The sequence below is a fragment of the Benincasa hispida genome, chromosome 2 (genome assembly GCF_009727055.1).
Source record: "Benincasa hispida cultivar B227 chromosome 2, ASM972705v1, whole genome shotgun sequence".
NCBI lineage: Eukaryota > Viridiplantae > Streptophyta > Magnoliopsida > Cucurbitales > Cucurbitaceae > Benincasa > Benincasa hispida.
The window spans coordinates 48,368,847-48,386,985 of NC_052350.1; the positions used below are offsets into that span (position 1 = coordinate 48,368,847).

The 18,139-nt window shown below is 34.1% G+C and overlaps 1 protein-coding gene across 1 annotated transcript; it reads left to right on the plus strand.

Annotated features, from left to right (window-relative positions):
- Positions 1-5,392: 5,392 nt before the first annotated feature.
- Positions 5,393-6,669, plus strand: LOC120071496 (ethylene-responsive transcription factor ERF017-like). Its single transcript, XM_039023812.1, has one exon. The coding sequence runs from the start codon at positions 5,703-5,705 to the stop codon at positions 6,309-6,311; it is 609 nt and encodes a 202-aa protein (XP_038879740.1). The 5' UTR covers positions 5,393-5,702; the 3' UTR covers positions 6,312-6,669.
- The last annotated feature ends 11,470 nt before the right edge of the window (positions 6,670-18,139 follow it).

Below are 18,139 nucleotides of genomic sequence, written 5' to 3' on the forward strand. Positions count from 1 at the left end.
TTAATTATTTAATTAAAAATTTCTCACATTAGTGATTTAAATTAATTGGTTTTTTACAAAAAAAAAAATAACGGGAAAAATTTCCTGTGGGGAATCCCGTCCCGATCCCCGTGAAAAATTTCACGGGATGGGGAATGACATCCCAGTCTCACCCCGCCCCGTGGACATCTCTAAGTTCAACTAGTATCCATTTGGTAAGCAGTTTAAATTATGTTTTCGAAATATGTTTTCAGATTCTGCAAATTTTGATAACCAACATTTTTATATTTGCAATATATTTAGATTTTGAATTTAAAATTTCAAAATGCATAATTATATTAAAAAGATAAAAACATTAACAAACATAGTATTTCATGTCACAAACTCAATTACTTTTGTTAAATTAAGATATATTATATATCATATCATATTACAAAATAATAATCAATTCTATAATTTAGTGAACAACTATGATTAGTCTTATCGTATCTATATTATCAAATCTATTTTATAAATACTTAAATCGTAAATGAAATATAAAATATATATATGAAAATATGAAATACAATTTTAACGAATTATTTATTTTTAAATTTCTATTTTACAAGTCGAGAGAGAGGAAGTTACCTTTCACCTAACACGAATTCCGAATAACGTCTCCAATGAAAACAATTCAAGCTCATGACCGCACAAATCACGTGCTTATTTTCATTTAAATACATTTTTTCCGATATGTATTTATTTATAATTTTCATGTCCCTAATTCCCTTTCTGTCGTCCTTTTTTTCCCCCCAATTATTAATTTTTTTTTTAAAAAAAAATGCAGCACAAGAGGCAGGGGCCATAACAGCCGCCCCATCCCACTCTGTTTTTTTTTTTCTTATGTGATATTGTTATGATCAACGTTTGTCGATTTGTAATAAAAATTGATATAATCAAAATATAATTCAATTGATAGATCAATTGCAATGAATCAAAATCGTAAATATAATTAGATTTTTTTTTAATCATGTTAACTTAAAATCATGAATTTTGTCACATTTATTGTTATTTTACTATTACCTCAGATAGTAGCGTAACGACACCGATAATAATACAAGGGTCAAAATTCAAAAATTTTCTTTTGGAATATAATAACAATAATGATAACAGTAACGATAACTGAACATATTATGCACATCAATCAGTTTGATGTTTTTTTTTTAATTATAGATTTGAAAGTGGGTCCCAAATATGAGTATGAGTACAAAACACAAGTAAACAATACCAAAAGTAATAAAATGGGAATAACTTTTCATATTACCATTGATTTCTTACGTTTTCACTAGGTAAGTATAGTCTTAATTATTTATGATGATTTTCAGAATGTATTATATAGAAATTCATTAAGGAAAAAAAAAAAAAAAAAAAAAAAACTTTTTTGGTTCTTAGATTTTGGATCTACTTTTTGGTCCTTAGATTTCAAAGTTTAACACTTTTAGTTCTTAAGATTTGCATTTGATTTCAATTTAATCCGTAGATTTTAAAATTTACACTATAACTTTAAGTAATTTTTCATTGAATACTCACTTTCTCATTAATGTCATTAATTAATTAAAAATAATTATGAAGTGAAATTTTAATTTTAATTTTAATAATGATAGAAAATAATGAAATTTATTAATTATAAACTTTTAAAATTAATTAATAGACATTAAAACTAAAGACGGAAAGTGATTATTTAGTAAAATTTTGTGGTTAAAAGTGTAAATCTTAAAACTAGATCAAATTGAAACAAAATTTAAATCTCAAAGATAAAATTGTAAGATTTTGAAATATAGCAACTAAATTAAAATCAATCTCAAAATTGAACAACTAAGATCCCGTTTGATAACCATTTTGTTTTATGTTTTTGTTTTTTAAAATTAAGTCTATAAACACTACTTCCACATCCAAATTTCTTCTTTCTTTTTCTACTTTTCACCAAAAATTTAAAAAATCAAGCCAAATTTTGAGAACTAAAAAAAGTAACTTTCGAAAAGTTATTTTTGTTTTTGAAATTTGGATAAGAATTCAACTATTATACTTAATAAAGATGCAAATCATTGCAAGAAATATGGATGAAGTATGCTTACTTTTCAAAAACTAAAAACAAAAAACGAAATGGTTAAAAATGGAGCCTAAAAGTGTAATATTTTAAAATTTAATGAAAACTAAATCCAAAATATATAGACAAAAATGTATTTTATCATATATATTATTATGTTTGATAAGATAATAAAATTTGTTTTCAAAATTCAAAATCATTTAAAATTCATTTAGGGTACTAATACACTACCTTAAACTAAATAATGTTAAACTTGAAGATTGAGCAAGAAAGGTTAACACATTCCTAAGAAGTTTTCATTTCAAGAAAGTTATTTCAAAGAGGAAGTTTGAATGTTCAAATTGAAATTTATAGAATTTTTTATAAAAACTCTGAGTTTGAAAATAAATATTTTTTCTTTTTATTTAAAAAATAAAAATGTTAAAAATAAACTTAACTAAGAAATAATTGACATGTATTTTTTTTACTAGTATTTGCCTTAATATAAATTCACTATAAGAGTAGAAAAGAAAAAGGAAGAAAAAATAAAAACAAAATAAAATTTTGATTGAAATTGAGTTCATGTGGTCAACATTTTTTTATGGGACGTTGACTTAGGGTTTAAATTTTTTTATCTACTAGAAGAATTTTGACGATGATTAAAAAGCAATTCACTGTCACTCCATTTAAGACGCAAACCCATCTTCTTTGTTCCTTCATTAGATTGGACTAATATTTTATTTGTAAAATATATAGTTTCAAAAAGCTTATTTAATTTATAAATCACACCTTAGGCATGTGATTAAATTTGGTTAAGAATTTTGTAGCATTTCTTCTTTGAACTTACCTTTTTCAAACATTATTATATATCATATCTTTTTATTTCAAACTAGGTTTGATATGGACTAAATACGATCTCTAATAAATCGAAAAGAAAAAAAATGGGACAACTGTCTCTACTTTTATAAAAGAGTATAAATTTTAACAAAGTTCGATTTGATTAATCTCCTTTTATATAAAAAGAAGGAGAATTTTCAAAAATAGAAAAATAAGGGATAATATTTGCATAAATAACAAAATTTAATTATATATGTGATAGATATTGTTATCAATGTCTATCACAGATAGACGCTAATAGAAATCTATTAGTATCTATCAGTGAGAGAAACTAATAGAAATATATCAATGATATAAATGGATAGAAATCTGTTATTAATACTATCAATATAGAAACTAATACAAGTCTATCATTGATAAAAGTTGATAGAAGTCTATTAGTGTTTGAATTTTTTTTTCATATTGGTGAAAATTTATCTAAAAAGAATAATACATATCATATGTATATTTTTATTTAATTATATTTAATATAATATTTTTTTGGTAACAGAAACTTTGAAAGAAAAAAGAAAAACTGTAATCTTTGTAAAAAAATTTGTCTGAGTAAGTTGAATTTGAGTGATAAATCAATTTAAACCCGACTCTAAACATTTAATTTTAATCTACTCAGACCTAGACCTAAATTAAAATATATTAAACCTCACATTATATGGATATTCAATATTCATGAGTAAAAAAGACATTTCTATGTCAATTTTTTTGTCCTATAAAAATGAATCTTTAAAGGTAAGTTTTAAAATAATAAATTTACTAGAGTACGGTTAAAATCTCATTTAACTTTTCACTACTAAACTTTGACAAATATTTGTTTTAGTACATTTTATCATGATTGTTTTTTAAAATTTTATCACTACTATTTTAAAATTATTGCTTATATTATCATTTTTTTTGTCTTTTGAAAATGTATGTGTCTATAAATTGGTCATCACTTCTTATTTACGTATATTATATATATGTGACAAAACGATAGGGCCTAAAAAAAGTTAAGTCACATGGCCACCTTAAGAGTTAGACTATCCAATTTTTCAATGACTTGATCTATCTTCTTCAGGGATGTATATATTATAGTTAAAATCTAAGATATATGACTCATAAAATATACACCATTAACCAGATATATAACTTAGTTTAGAAATAACAACTTAATTATTAATTCAAATAATTTTAAGTGTCGATGGCTCGATACCTTATTAGATAAATATGAAATTTCATCTCAAAACCAAATTGATAAGGAAAGGAGTAACTCCTATATTTTTTTTTAAAAAAATATTGTAATGTCTTTGTGGAAGATTTTTTGGTAAAATATTAAAAGAGTGGTTGTTCTACATCAAAAAGGTCGGAAAAAAAAATCATGAGCTTCAACCACTATAAAAAGCCTTCATGACCCTTGGTTTCAAGTCGTTTCAATTTGAAATGCTTTAATATTATTGATTGTGCTAACTCTTGTTATCTTACCTTTTGTACTCTCTAGTTTAGGAGTCAAAAAAATGGCGCGAGTGATACAAAACTCTTGTAATTGAGATAGGAGAAAATTATTACGTTTCTTTCTTTCTTTCTTTCTTTCTTTCTTTCTTTTTTTTTCTCTATGTTATTTTTGCATTAGAAATGAGAGGAACCTCCCATTATTAGCAAAAGAATAAGTAGAAAAATAATATGGAAAACTCTGAATCAAAGAAAAGACTAATGGACTATAAAATTTTCATTATTTGAAAAATTATTACATTCACACAAAAATCTCTCCCCGACCCCAATTATAAGAGCACTCTCTTAAAACATTATACCACTCACACAACTAAGTTGATATATCAAGGTTAAAATGCTTCAAATTGTAATGATTTGAAACAAAAGACATAAACTCTTTTTAAAGTGTTTTCGGCCTATCACTTCTTTGTATAAATTCCTTTTAGCTTTCGTTTGTTTCACAGATATTGCTATGAGATTTTAGATAGACATTAAATACCCTTGTTTGTTTTGCAGGATTTCACTTTTTAAAACCTAGGATATTATTATCCAGGGAATATTAAAAGCCACTTGACATGAGTTTTTTTTTAATACCCTCCAAACTCGTGAGATTTTTATACTTAGAGATGAATAAAGCCTGATTAATTAATAAATTAGTACCAATTAATCATTTATATTGATTTTAATTAATTATTAAATATAAATATATTATTTAGACTTAATAAGGTTCACCTATTCTCTTACATTTCATCGAATAATTATTTAGTTTTGATTTTATATATAAAATTGATAAATCAAATACATTTGTTTAACTTTAAAAAAAAATTAATAATCCTATATATCAAAACGCAGACATTTAATATGATTAACCATTTCCGAGTGGGATCCCAAATTTTTTGTGGAGGTTTTTAGACATGATAAGAAGGGATATGAAGAATGATTTAAAGCACGAGTAAATCACAAAGCAATTGTCACACGTGACGTGAATAGTATAGAGTATACTTACCCACATTTTAAAAAAAAAAAACAAAAAGAAAACAAAATCACAATCATGAATTGCCAAACCTAAAGCTAATCTCCACGCGTCATCCTTCGTGTCCCCACGCGTTCCGCTGTTTCCTCCCTCTTTCAACGCGCCTCCATCCTCCGGTCCAAGTCAAAATCCCTTCTTCTTTATTTATACCCCTTCCTCTCCACTCTCCGCCGCAAATTCCCTTTCACTAACACTCAACAAACAACAATAATAAACAAAACAAAAAAAAAAAATCTAAAAGATTTAAACCCATTTCCCCCCCATTGTATGACGAAGCCGTCTTCCGCCGCCGCCGCCGTTGACACTTCCGATTCACGGTACAAAGGAGTGCGCCGCCGGAAGTGGGGCAAGTGGGTTTCCGAAATCCGTCTCCCCAACAGCCGTGAACGGATCTGGTTAGGCTCTTATGATTCAGCCCAGAAGGCGGCGCGTGCATTCGATGCGGCTCTGTTTTGCTTGCGTGGCCGTTCTGCTCGTTTCAATTTCCCTGATAACCCACCGGAGATTGCCGGTGCTAGTTTGCTCTCAAGAACAGAGATTCAATCCGTCGCCGCCCAATTCGCTAACTCCGACCCACCGCCTTCGTCGGAACTCACCAGACCCACCGTCGATTCACCATCGCCGTCGCTGGTATCCGAAGTGACTACCTCTGTAATTGAATGTGATGAAAGATCGCCGTTTTTTGATCTTCACAACGCCATGGGATCGGGGAATTACGGATCGGATTTTGGGTTATTTCCAGAATACAATCCGTTTTATAATGAAATGTTTATTAATGATTCTTCTTCCACAACTCCTTCTTTTGATTATGGAGATGAGAATTTTGACGCCATCACCACTCATCAAGACTCATCATCATTCTTATGGAATTTCTGAGCAAAAAAACAGAGTTCTGAAGGTTTTTTTTGGTTTCAGAGCTTTGGTTTTTACCTTTTTTTTTTTTCTTTTCCTTTTTTGCTTTTTGGGGTCTTGAACTTTTTTAAATATTTTTTGCACCCCTTTCTCGAATACCTTTTTTTTGCCTTTCAATCCTTGAAGATTGATGGACCCAAAATTTTTGAGCTCGGCCATCAAATTCTTCTACTCTGTTTTTTGGAAAAAAATGTGTAGAATTGTTGCAGTGGGAAGTATTGTTGTTTGTAAAAGAAAAAAAAAAAAAAAATCCCTTTATTATAAGAAGGGTTTGGATCATATTTTATATATGGAGTAATTAATTCATGTTAAATTTGGATCATACAGTAATTCAAACATTATCAGATTAAATCATGCTTTATATGGGCCAATTAAAATATCTTAAAGTTGATGGTTACCTTTTCTACCCTACAAACATGGTACTTAAAAAAAAAAATAATAATGAATTATTGGAAAACTTCATGTATCACTAGTTTAACAAGTGTGGTGAAGGTCCCCGATGGTTGTTGAGTAAGATGGAGTTGATTAGGTATCTCTGATTAGATGAGAAATAGGAATATAATCTCCGATTCTATATCTGACCTCGAGTATATACACATATATATAGTTGAGATTAGAATATGGTGTTGTAATATTTAAATTTTAATTTTAAAAAACTATATAAGTTGAATATTTTAATTATAACTTCGTCACATATGAAATATTATTTTTTTAAATAAAAAGATTTACAATGTTTTATCTAAATAAAAATTGTATTGGAACGGTTAGAAATTTATTTCGTGGAACTTGAACTTTGTATTTGTATTAATTTTGTGGAAAGTGAGTACAATTGGATGATCGATCTTTGGGCTTGTTGGATGATCGGCCTTTGGGCTTGTTGATCTGCTTGGATAATCGGGTTGATTTTCTTGGAGGATTAGTGTTTGCACGAGGCTTCCGGAGAGGTTGATCTTCTTGAAGGATTAGTGTTTGCACGAGGCTTCCGGAGAAACTTGTTTCGTGGAGTTGAACTTGGGTTGGTTTGATGCGATGTGGTTCGATCTCTAGTACTTGATCCTCTGATTCTCTCTCGGTTGCACCGAAAATTGCATCTTCAAAGGACTTCAGTCTTCATAAGTCTTCTAGAGAATTCTCTATAAGCTCTTTGATAGAATGACTGACTTTTGCAAATGAGGGAACTTCTCTATTTATAGAGTTGGGCTTGGGCCTGGCTTTGATTGACCCATGGGCCTGACCTTTGGGCCTGGCCTTTGGGCCTAATTAATTGGACTTGATATTTAACTGGGCCAATGCCAAATTATAACGTCAAATTGATTGAAATTAATTTTACTCAATTGATGTCTGTGACGAAAACACAGAATTTGTCCTCAATTTCAATTTGAGACACATGTTAACTCTTAATTGGTCACAAATTTGACGATTCCGGAATTCCGTCATTAATTTAGCAAATGACGTGGTGGTTCGTGGGTTCGAAAATTTTCCTCCAACAAATAGCCCATTTTTTAGATTTGTGCACAGATGTGGGTGGATGAATCTTGAAAAGATAAAGCCGACATCGAGATGCAAGTAATTCGGTCTTGACTTTGATGTTCCCATATTAATTAAATCATGAGTTTAGTGACGAGTTTAACTAAAATTTATAATATGGGACGGCCAAAATTTTAATTTAAGAAAAGTCTCAACCTTTATCTCATACTTGATTTGATTTGGAGAGATAAAAAGTAGGAATTCTCCATTTAACAAAAAGGAGAATTCAGGTTTCATCCCAAATTAATTTGATTTAGAGATGAAACTTAAAAATTTTGAATTTAAAATGAAATTCAAGTTTTATCCCTAATTTATTTTAATTTGGAGATGAAAACTTTAAGATTTTGATTTAAGAAAGAAATTTTGAATATGGCCAAATTTATAAGAAAACTAATTTCACCCCAATTTAATTTAATTTAGAGAATAAAATTTAAAATTTTGGTTTTAAGGAAGAAATTTGGAATATGGCCAAATTTCAATTTTTTTTTTTGAGCTTTGTCCTCATTTAATTTGATTTTGGGATAAAGGAATCTCAAATGTAAAAAAAATAAAGGAATAAGTTTCATCCCCAATTTAATTTAATTCGGTGCTAAAATGCGATTAATAAAAAGGTTCGGTGCATGGCTAAAAGTTTTAAAAAATGAGGGACGAAAAAAAAAAGAAAAATCATCAAACATAAACTTTGGGTGGTTAAAAAAAATTTAAATCTAAATTTAACCAAATCTAATATTTCCAGATCGGATTCTGTATTTATAGTCCTTATAAATAGGGCAGCCTTCTCCATTTTCATCAAGTCAATTAAAGGCAGAGAAAAAAAAAACTCTCTCCTTTCTCTTGTTTTTCTTTCTTTCTTTCCTTTTTCCCCCTTTTTCTTTTTTACTTTTCTTCTTCTTTTTTTTTTTTTTTAAAGAAAATTTCATTTTTTTTCTTTTCTTTCCTTTCCTTTTCCCTTTTTTTCTTTATGTTTTTCTTTTCCTTTTTTTCCTTACCTTTTTTTTGTTACTTTCATCTTTTATTATTTATTATTATTTATTTTTTTACTAACTTGCCCCCTTGCTCTTTTTTTACGGGAGTTAGAACTATCAGCAACATGCATTTAGTTATTTCACCTACTTATTCATATCTTTGCACAAAAGGTGGGTTCTTTTTTTTTCTTTTATATATATTAGCAGGGGCATTCGACGTGCGACTGTCAGCTCCACCAACACGATCTGACTCTTGTTAGACACGACCCCTATGTGGGTGACCGTGTAGCCTGCAGAGGTGATCCACCAACAATGATCTGACTCCTGCTACCCCTATGTGGGTGACTGTGTAGCCTGCAGGGGTGGTCATCAGCTCCGTCAACAACGATCTGACTCCTGCTAGACACGGCCCTTATAATGCTTCCACTATTTATAGTTTTTATAAGTTCAAGGTCGGTGTGCATGGTTCTGCTCCATCTTAAGTTTAAGGTCGGTGTGCATGGCTCCGCTTCATCTTCAAGTTCATGGTCAGTGTGCATGGCTCCGCTCCATCTTCAATGACTTCGTCTCCAAAATCTGGCGTGGCTTGCTTTGCCTCCAACGTCTGGCGTGGCTCGCTTCGCTTCCAAAGTCTGGCATGGCTCGCTTCGCTTCCAAAGTCTGGCGTGACTCACTTCATCTCCAAAGTCTAGCGTGGCTCACTGCATCTGCAAAGTCTGGTGTGGCTCGCTTCGCCTCCAAAGTCTGGCATGGCTTCGCTTCATCTTTAAAAGTCAAGGCGCGACTTCACTCCATCTTCACAAGTCAAGGCGCAACTTCGCTCCATCTTCACAAGTCAAGGCACGACTTCGCTTCATCTTCACAAGTCAAGGCGTAACTTCGCTTCATCTCCAAAATGATCGTGCGACTGTCACCCACATAGGGGTTGTGTCTAGCAAGAGTCAGATCGTTGTTGCCAGAGCTGACGATCACCCCTGCAGGCTACACAGTCACCCACATAGATGCCGTGTCTAGCAGGAGTCAGATTGTTGTTGGCGGAGCTGATACCACCCTTGCAGGCTACACAGTCACCCACATAGGGGTCGTGTCTAGCAGGAGTTAGATTGTTGTTGGTGGAGTTGATGACCACCCCTGCAGGCTACATAATCGCCCACATAGGGGCCGTGTCTAGCAGAAGTCAGATCGTTGTTGGCGGAGCTGACGACCACCCCTGTAGGCTATACAGTCGCCCACATAGGGGTTATGTCTAGCAGGAGTCAGATCATTGTTGGCGGAGCTGACGACCACCCCTGTAGGCTACACAGTCGCCCACATAAGGGCTGTGTCTAGAGGGAGTGAGATCGTTGTTGGCAGAGCTGATGACACCCCTATGTTGGGAATGTCCTAGAAGTCGCAGTTCGTGTTAAACATTCTATCTTATAAAAAACGATGACATGTTGATTTTGCATCTTATTATGAAAATCCAATAAACGTATCCTTGGCTATAGTCTGAATGTTGTAACTTTATGTAGTGACATAAACATAATCAAGTTGACAGTATATAACCTAAATGGTCTAATAAGTATATGGATGAAATTGGATATCTCTTCCTGGTAACACTATTGGATGCGACCCACTCTGTATTTGTTACAAGAAGTTGTAAGGTGCTACAAACGATGTGATCCACAAAATTTTCATGTTGAGACATGAGAGTGAGGGCATCCTATGCAATGAGACTGGACCACGAAAATAGTAACTTTTCTTTATAACGACCGTTTACTGTTAAAAATGACTATTTCATTTATTATATAACCTAGGTTAACTCAATCTTAATTCTGAGCTAGCTATGAACTCCTGTTTGTTTGGGATTATCCTTTGATCTGTAAACGGTGAGAGTAGTCCAACAGTACTGTTCAATAAGCTTACCATTTTGGGGATAAGACCAGATGAATAGCTGAGGACATAGCCTTGCAAGATGGAATTCACTCCTACCCTATTTAGGGTTAACAAATAGGTTGTTCTCTTAAGTATTGACTCCAGGTCTTGAAAAATCGGGGCTCTTCCTTCTCATGATAGAGAAAGAATTTGATTCATAGAGATTATGAATCAGAATTATTCATTAGAGGATTAGTAGGAACTTAAGGAACAAGATGTAGTCACGGGGGTAAAATGATATTTTTGACCTAGTTGTAATTACGAACAACCTGTGAAGGATCGACTTACCGATTATGGTTATTAAGTGGACATAATATATCAACAGTGAGGGGAGTTCAACTATGGGATATAGTGGAGTGTCCCATTAGTTAACAAAATGGGGTTAGATCGGACTAATGAGTTTAGCCGATTAATCTCGAATCGTTGGAGCCTATGATCTATAGGTCCGCAAGGTCCCCTTACTAGCTCGTAAATGGATAAGCTTTAGGGTAGCTTGAGAAATTAATTTGAAACGTTCAAATTAAATGGAACAAGAGATTAAATATAAATATGATTTAAATATATAAAGATGATTATTGTGCAAAAATTAATTTAATATTTGATATTAAATTAATTAATTTTTTAAAAAACTAATTTATGAAATTAATTTAAGAAAATCAAATTTTGAATTAAAATGATTTAAAATATTTTTTGGTTTTAAAAAAAGAATGGAAATTCGTTTGCATGTTGTACAAAAATGGAAAATGGGGTTTTTCCATTATCATCATCTTTATGCTCACAAAAAAGCATTATTTTCTCTACTTTGATTCTCCAAGCATGAGATGCAAGCCATGCACTCCATCTATTTGCATGTTCATCAAATATATATAAAAAAGATTGGAGTTGTTGGAGAAGAGGATAATATAGAATTTCGAGAGAAATTTTTCTGTAGAAGAAGCTGTCTTCTTTAGTCAAGCTGCTGTGAGTTTCTTTGGTTTCTTCACATCTTCAAGCTGTTCTTGAGTCCCACAACTTTGCCTAAAGCTCCAAGAGCATAGTAGAGAAGGCTTTGAGGTGGTTCACGTTGATAGCAAGTGAAAACAGTAGCTGAACAGACGTTTTCTTGGAGAGTTCATCAAAGATATGTTCATAAAACCCTTTTTGAGAAGAGCATGCTTTAGTTTTTGCTAAAATCAGTGAATTAGAAAGCTTATGGATCCTTGATAGTTCCTCTGCATATTGTTTTACTCTTTCACCCTACAGGCTACACAGTCACCTACATAGGAACTGTGTCTAGCAGGAGTCAGATCGTTGTTGGCGGAGCTGACGACCACCTCTGCAGGCTACACAGTCACCCACATAGGGGTTGTGTCTAGTAGGAGTTAGATCGTTGTTGGCAGAGTTGACGACCACCTCTGCAGGCTACACAGTCGCCCACATAGGGGCTGTGTCTAGCAGGAGTCAGATCGTTGTTAGCGAATCACCCCTACAGGCTACACAGTCACCCATATAGGGGTCGTGTCTAGCAGGAGTCAGATCGTTGTTGGCGGAGCTGAACGATCACCCCTGCAGGCTACACATTCACCCATATATGGGCCGTGTATAGTAGAAGTCAGATCATTGTTGGCAGAGCTGACGACCACCCCTGTAGACTACACAGTCGCCCACATAGGGTTGTGTCTAACATGAGTTAGATTGTGCTGGCGAAGCTGACAGTCGCATGTCGAATGCCCCTGCTAATATATATAAAAGAAAAAAAAGAACCCACCTTTTGTGTAAAGATATGAAGAAGTAGGTGAAATAACTAAGTGCAAGTCACTAATAGTTCTAACTCTTGTAAAAAAATGGGCAATGGGGCAAGTTAGTAAAACAAAAATAAAAAAATAAAAAAAAATAAATAATAAAAGATGAAAGAAAACAAAAAAAAAAAAAAAAGGTAAGGAAAAAAAGGGAAAAGAAAAAAAGAAAAAAAAGAAAACGGAAAAGAAAAGGAAAAAAAACCATTTTTCTTGAAAAAAAAAAAAAAGAAGAAAAGAAAAAAGAAAAAGGAAAAAAAGGAAAGAAAGAAAGGAAAAAAAGAGAAAGGAGGGGAGTTTTTTTTTCCTACCTTTGACTACCTAGATGAAAATGCAGAAAGATTTGAGCCATATTTATAGGGACTCCAATTAATCCAGAATCCGATTAGAAAATCTTAGATTTGGTTAAATTTAGATTTTATTGGTTAAAAAAGAATTTTTTTTTAACCGCCCAAATCTTATTTTTGATGATTTTTCTTTTTTTTTTCTATCCCCATTTTCTAAAACTTTTGGCCATGCACCGAACTTTTTTATTAATCACATTTTAGCACTAAATTGAATTAAATTGGGGATAAAACTTATTCCTTTATTTTTTATATTTGAGATTCTGAGTTTATCCCCAAAATCAATATAAATGAGGACAAAACTCAAAAAATTTTCTCAGAAATTTGGCCATATTCCATCAAGAAGATCAACAAGCACAAAGGCCGATCATCCAAGAAGATCAATAAGTCCAAAGGGCAATAGATCAACAAGCTCAAAGGCCGATCGTCCAAGAAGATCAACAAGCCCAAAGGCCGATCATACAAGAAGATCATAAAAAAGGCCGATCATCCAAGAAGATCATCATGTCCAAAAGTCGATCATCCAAGAAGATCAACTGGCCCAAAGGTCGATCATCCAAGAAGATCAACTGGCCCAAAGGTCGATCATCCAAGAAGATAACAAGCCCAAAGGCCGATCGTTCAAGAAGATCAACAAGCTTAAAGATTATAGTTTATTTTGAAAGCATAAAAATACTATGTATTAGAGATTGTATTTACTTTCCACAAAATTAATACAAATACAAAGTTCAAGTTCCACGAAATAAATTTTTCTTAAAATCTTGTGAGAACAAATTGACACGCCCAGTGGGACTTCTCTACTTCTCATCTCTCTCTCAACATTCAAGTAAACTAATGGCACAAAAGAAAGCTGCATCCAAAGCAACTACTGCAAGCAATGCCTACACAGGACTTGTCACCTACAACCATTCAAAGGAGAGCATGCAGGAGCAAGAACAAGGTTTTGTCTTCACAGAGAAAATATGGGAGTAGATGATGGAATCTTCTAAAGGCGAGATCATAATAAGAGAAAATCCTTTGTTTGATAATTCTGCCTTTACTTCTAACCAATCAAAGGAAGAATCATACCTTGACATAGTGTCTGTCATGATGGCTAATGTAACAACTAAGTCAGCCATGACAGAGATGGAAAGGAAGATAAATCTTCTAATGAAGGCTGTAGAGGAGCAAGATCATGAAATCGCTGTTTTAAGAGGTCAAATAAAATCTCGAGAAACTACTGAGTCGAGTCAATCTCCAGCTACAAAAGCCAATGACAAAGGAAAGACTGTCTTGAAGGAAGACCAGCCACACCAATCTATCTCTATTACTGCCCTATCAGTTTAAAAGCTGTAGAATATGATTACAAACTCCATAAGGGCTCAATACGGAGGACTATCACAGTCCTCCTTTATGTACTCCAAGCCATACACCAAGAGAATCGACAACCTGAGAATGCCAGTTGGGTATCAACCTCCAAAGTTCCAGCAGTTCGATGGAAAGGGCAATCCAAAACAATATGTCGCACACTTCATTGAAACCTACGAAAATGCAGGAACCAGAGGAGACCAGTTAGTCAAGCAGTTTGTTCGTACCTTGAAAGGAAATTCTTTCGATTGGTATACTGATTTGAAGCCAGAAGTGATTGACAGTTGGGAACAGCTAGAAAGGGAGTTCCTGAACCACTTTTACAATACAAGACGCACTATTAGCATGATGGAGCTGACGAACACCAAACAGTGGAAGGGAGAGACAGTCATTGATTACATCAACCGATGGAGAGCATTGAGTCTGGATTGCAAAGATAGACTCACTGAATTATCTGTAGTGGAAATGTGCACTCAAAGCATGTACTGGGAACTTCTCTACATCTTACAAGGGATAAAACCTCGTACATTTGAGAAGTTGGCAACACGCGCTCATGATATGGAGCTGAGCATTGCCAACAGGGGAACTAAAGATTTCCTAGTCTCTAAAGGGAGAAAAATACAAGAATGAAGCCAAAGGCACTGAAAAGATCGTGGATAATGCCACAAAAGAATCTATGGTTATTCATGTGACCCCCTTGAAATTTTTCTCTAAGGAAAAAAAACAAAATTCAAAAGAAGGCATAATGAGGGCGAGAAGTGTCACCCAACTTTTAAAGAAAGACAAGAGAAGGTTTATCCATTCCTTGACTCTGATGTGGCAGATATGTTGGAGCAACTACTAGAGAAGCAACTTATTCAGCTGTCAGAATGCAAACAACCAGAACAAGCAGGAAAAGTAGATGATCCTAACTCTATAAGTATCATCGGGTCGTTAGTCACCTAGTTGAAAGGTGCTTCGTGCTGAAGAAACGAATTCTGGAGTTGGCTCATGAAAAGAAGATTGAGCTAGATTTAGATGAAGTAGCTCAGACAAATCACACTGCAGTAGCGGCGACTTCAAGTGTTCCAACACTATATGTGTCCCATGCTCAAAGATAAAGCCTAATCCAGTTCGATCCTTCGAACCTATAGTTGTTTGGTTCCAGCAAGAGATTCAAACAACAAATTCCAAAAAGAAAGATGAGCTCGTTGAAGATGACAAAGAAGGGTGGATAGTTGTGACTCATCGAAAAAGAAGGAAACTAAACCCCACCCAAAAATAGTCTCGTTCCTATCGAAGCTATAGAAGAAGGAATAAGACTCATAAAAAGAAAGGTAAAAAGATGACATGGAAGCCTAAGCTTGCTAAGAAAGAAGACAAGGACTTCCCTCAATTCCGATGGCCGACAACTTTGGCAGAATTTCTCCCAAGAACTAAGAAGCTTTCTCAATAATTTTCCAGAGAAAGTATCAGAAGTTATTGCATGTTACACTGTCGGCATAGTAGAGGTCGACAAAAATCATATAACTGTCGAAGAAGTCAACGACTCAGAAGAAATGAAGCAAAGAACTTCTGTCTTCTATCATATTAAGCCTTCAAGTGCTCGATCTTCAGTCTTTCAAAGATTGAGTATGGCCACTGACAACGAGCAGAAATGCACGTTATTACAGCAGAAAGTCATAAAACAATGCAGGATTGCGATGATAAAAATGTACAATATTGCATCCAAAAGCATTAAGTTCACAACATTGCGATTGCATGCGTCCATCGCATTAAAATAGTTAACTTATATATTTTTTTTTGTAGGAAAATGCATTAACGCAAGGCGGAAATGCGATCCGAAGAAATTAACGTCCGAACGCATAAGAGAATGTGACCGCAAGGCTATGTGATCGTTTGCTCGCGAAATCAAGATTGCGACCGCAAGGCTATGTGATTGTTTGCGTTCAAAAAATGCTCGAGAAGGTGGCCACATAGAGCCGACGCATCAAGGTGGGTGCATCTGGGTAAGTTTAATAAATCACGATAGGACAGAAAGCTGATGACGATCGATTCCGAGTTAAGTTGACAAGCCGTTAACGACCACTGTAGCAAGTACACTCAACTTTTCTGTGACAAATATTCGGCGCATTAGACAAAGAATTAATGCCATCCCATCAGTGTAATCATAAGAGAGAAGAAGCTTCTCACCCTGAAGCTTCTCACCCTGAAGTCTATAAATACCAAAGACCACCTTCAGTGAAGGAGTTCGCCCAGTTTTTAGAGTTCACTATTTAGACGATACTTAGCCTTGTTCTTACTTTCTTATACTTAGAAGGCGAAGCGAGAGAAGGGAAGAGACGCTGGATGATTGCCCTGGTCAGCTCGAGAGAGTGCCAGGGAGTGTGGAAAAACAGAGAGATGGCCGACTCTTGCGAGAGCAAGAATATCTTTTGAGCAGAGTAGAGAAGAACAGTGTAAAAGCCTTCGGAAGCAAGAAATTGCTACCAAACTCTTTATTCTTATTCAGTATTATCATTATGTTCTTCGATTATATATCTTCGAGAGAGTGCCAGGGAGTGTGGAAAAACACGCATGAGTAGCTAAATCTATCGAATGGATTGAGAAGTACTTAGCTAACATGACCTAGGATTTTCATTGCATGCGATCATCTTGTCTTATGTTGCGTCCATCATCCCTTTAGAGCTACTCGAGAGAGAGTCTAAAGAAAAAACCTAAGACTTGAGAGAGCTAGGTTAGAATCTAGACTCGAGAGAGCAAGATTAGATCTGCGTAAGCAAGAGATAGAGACTTAGAGAAAGCTCTGTTTGTCAACATGCATCGCATGCAGCCTAGAGATAGGTTATGGTATTATGCGGTCACCTTGTATGTGTGTGTGTCAATCGTCATCGCATAGACAAGAATAGAGGCTTCTGTGTAAGTCTTATAGACATCATCGCATATATCGTGTGCGTTCTAAAACTAGAATCCGTAGCATTTGCGTTGAGAGATGATTTGCTGTTGTATGTGTGTAGCATGATCATATAACATGAACACAATCCTAGGAAGTGTTAGCTAAACCCCTTCTCAACCCGTTCCCCTGCATATTCATCGCATTTTTCGTAATATTAACTCTTTTCTTAACTCCACCGCATACATTTTATACTGTAAACAACAAACCAACACAACTCTTTGATTCATTGTTACAGCAAAAGTGATCTATAAATTACCACCGCATATTGTTTTCCTTAGTCCCTGAGTTTGACCCTGGGCTTACCAGGTAACTCAGTAGGATTTATACTTGGATCTTACTGAGAAAACTTGCATGCTCAACGCATTTTCTATCAACGTAATCCCTACCATTATTTCATCGCATAAAATAACGTATCAGCCACGGTAGGAGAAGAAGACCAATGTCCAACAACTGCTTCTACTCGAACTTCAACCTTCAAAAGTCTAAGTATATCCACATCAAAGAAAGATCGACCCTCAACATGTGCTGTTGATCGTCTCAAGACAATAAGCGATCAACATAAATGAAGGATGAAAATCTTGAAGGTGACGTCATTCCATGAAGAAAACAATGACGAAAAGATTCACAGTCGTGTTCCTTCATGCCTGAAGAGGAAATTTTTTGTTGACATAAGTACAGAAGGTTCCTTGATAGTGAAGCCAAGACTCATCATATTGACGAATCCTACAAATAAAGAGGATGATCAAAGCCATGATGAAATAAGAGCTTCTAAAATTTAAATGTAGAAGCTCCTCATCGCAAGAGCCTAAACTGCATGATGCTCCTGGCCCGCATGAGCTTAAAATATGAATGACCCAGAAAAAAAAAATCTTTGTACGAACTACGTTACGACTTAATCATTGTCATTATAAAAGGTACATAGGCAACTTAGAGAAATTTAAGTTCAGTCGTGCATAAAAAAACATTCTTTTTGATCTCTATCATT

Coding starts and splice junctions, on each gene's coding strand:
- LOC120071496 (XM_039023812.1), top strand. CDS start 5,703: ATGACGAAGCCGTCTTCCGCCGCCGCCGCCGTTGACACTTCCGATTCA.